A 2,500-nucleotide genomic window follows, 5' to 3' on the forward strand; every position below is an offset into this window, starting at 1 on the left:
GGTTTGTCTCGGGTCGGGTCTTTCTTAAAAAAAATATATATATATGCACGACGGGTTCGGGTAAAAAGTGATTTGGCTCGCTTTGGGTCGGGTAAATTTCTTTAGACCCGAGAAGACCTCTAATTCACACACACACACACGGACAGACACACGGACACACACCAATACACCAATAATTAGTGGGAATTATTATCTGGTTCTGATCTGGTTCTTTATATTTCAGTGTAATAATGTTTTTATGAATCAGTGTGTGTAAGAGTGTGTACAGTATCTAATGAGAGGATTGTGTCCCACTGCGGCGTATCACAAGAGATGCAGCTCCACATCACACACACACTCCTCCATCCAGCAAACACACTCAACACTACATCACGTTAATAAACGTCTCCTCGGTTTGTTGTTTCATACCAAAAGCATCCGTATGTGGAGCTTTAATTTCTGTGTGTTTCTGCACTGGTTTATTAAATATAATGTCCTGTAACTATTAAAAACATGTTAATGCTGTACATGATCACATGATGCTGGTTAATCCAGTGAGAGCTTTACGTCTACGCTTAGTAAAGCTAAAATACATTTTAGTTATGTAAAGAAATCTACATTTAATTGTGTGTGTGTGTGTGTGTGTATGGTTGTGTGTATGGTTGTGTGTGTGTGTGTGTGTGTGTGTGTGTGTGTATGGTTGTGTGTGTGTGTGTGTGTGTGTGTATGGTTGTGTGTGTGTGTGTGTGTGGTTTTGTGTGTGTGGTTTTGTGTGTATGGTTGTGTGTGTGTATGGTTGTGTGTGTGTATGGTTGTGTGTGTGTATGGTTGTGTGTGTGTATGGTTGTGTGTGTGTGTGTGTGTGTGTTTGGTGGTGTGTGTGTGTGTGTGTGTGTGTGTATGGTTGTGTGTGTGTGTGTGTATGGTTGTGTGTGTGTGTGTGTATGGTTGTGTGTGTGTGTGTGTATGGTTGTGTGTGTGTGTGTGTGTGTGTGTGTGTATGGTTGTGTGTGTGTGTGTGTGTGTGTATGGTTGTGTGTGTGTGTGTGTGTGTATGGTTTTGTATGTGTGTGTGTGTGTGTGTGTGTGTGTGTTTGGTTGTGTGTGTGTGTGTTTGGTTGTGTGTGTGTGTGTGTGTGTGTGTATGGTTGTGTGTGTGTGTGTGTATGGTTGTGTGTGTGTGTGTGTGTGTGTGTGTGTGTATGGTTTTGTATGTGTGTGTGTGTGTTTACAGAGGCTGAACACGGTTATGCATCAGTGTTACCCTACACTTCAGAGTTCAGCAGGAAGAAAAAAGCACAGCTGCTCTCACGCAGACCAAGTAACAACAACATCATCAACATCAACAACAACAACAACAACAACAGGTACATAATTACCTTCATCACCACTTTTATTGTCACATCGCCACAGCACATGCCTCGGTGAGTGAAAGTCTTGAAAGCGAAGTCCAGAAATTGCAGAAACATCCAGGTGATATGAACAGGTGAACATGTGCAGTATGCTCAGACATATAGTCGGTACACACAGTGTACTGTAGCACTACATATTATATGCAATATCTACCTGTATATGTATGTATATTATATATGTATAATACACTAAGGTGCAACAGATTGTACGGATACCATCATCATCATCATCATCATCCACATGTTCACAGGCTTATTTTCCTATTATTTTTGTTTAGATCTTCACACAATGAGTTGGAGAAACACAGGTGAGAGATTTATTCTGTTCTGTTCTTATTCTTTACTCTTAGTGTTATTCATTCTTCTCTCTACTCATCGGCAGGTTTAACGTGAGCTCCTGAACAGATAAATTCATCTGCATCAGAAACGTGCAGAATTAAAGAGCAAACTAGTACTAATCCCCCTGACAAACACACACAATCATTATCACTGAAATATATTACGTCTGCTAATGTTAACAGCGAGTGTTTAGGAGAAAGGGTCTTTAGTTGTTTATCAACACCACTCTCCTCTCATCTGATTGGCTAAACACAGTGCGGTAGGCTGAGACAGAGATAAACATATACATGCAGAAATGGCATATAAATCAATCTGCTACAGGAAAAGAGGGTGTGTGTGTGTCTGTGTGTGTGTGTCTGTGTGTGTGTGTGTGTGTGTGTGTGTGTGTGTGTCTGTCTGTCTATGTCTGTGTCTGTCTATGTCTGTGTCTGTCTATGTGTGTGTGTCTGTCTGTCTATGTGTGTGTGGGTGTGGGTGTGGGTGTGGGTGTGGGTGTGTGTGTGTTATTTACCAGCAGTGAGACCGCATGTTTCCAAAAACACTTCAGCTTATTTGAAGTGCCGACACAGGATATTGCGACAGCTGCAGTTTTAGTCAGTGTGATGTCACTTCCTCTCAGTATTGGGGAGGAAAAGCTCTTGTTTACCAACATCCTCAGAGTTAGTTAGAATATCAGTGTGTGTGTCTACAGTGTGTGTGTGTGTGTGTGTGTGTGTGTGTGTCTACAGTGTGTGTGTGTGTCTACAGTGTGTGTGTGTGTCTACAGTGTG

General features: G+C 41.7%; 1 protein-coding gene across 2 annotated transcripts in view; it reads left to right on the plus strand.

The window, feature by feature from the left end:
* mxd4 (MAX dimerization protein 4) overlaps window positions 1-2,500 on the plus strand; it is a 14,718-nt gene that overhangs the window by 1,667 nt on the left and 10,551 nt on the right. The window contains exons 2-3 of one of the 2 annotated variants that reach the window (XM_027152861.2): window positions 1,214-1,346; window positions 1,670-1,699. In XM_027152861.2, coding sequence (XP_027008662.1) covers window positions 1,214-1,346; window positions 1,670-1,699 — 163 coding nt within the window. The remainder of the gene's footprint in view (window positions 1-1,213; window positions 1,347-1,669; window positions 1,700-2,500) is intronic. The other variant, XM_027152862.2, reaches the window with a different exon arrangement.

Source organism: Tachysurus fulvidraco, chromosome 4 (assembly GCF_022655615.1).
Source record: "Tachysurus fulvidraco isolate hzauxx_2018 chromosome 4, HZAU_PFXX_2.0, whole genome shotgun sequence".
NCBI lineage: Eukaryota > Metazoa > Chordata > Actinopteri > Siluriformes > Bagridae > Tachysurus > Tachysurus fulvidraco.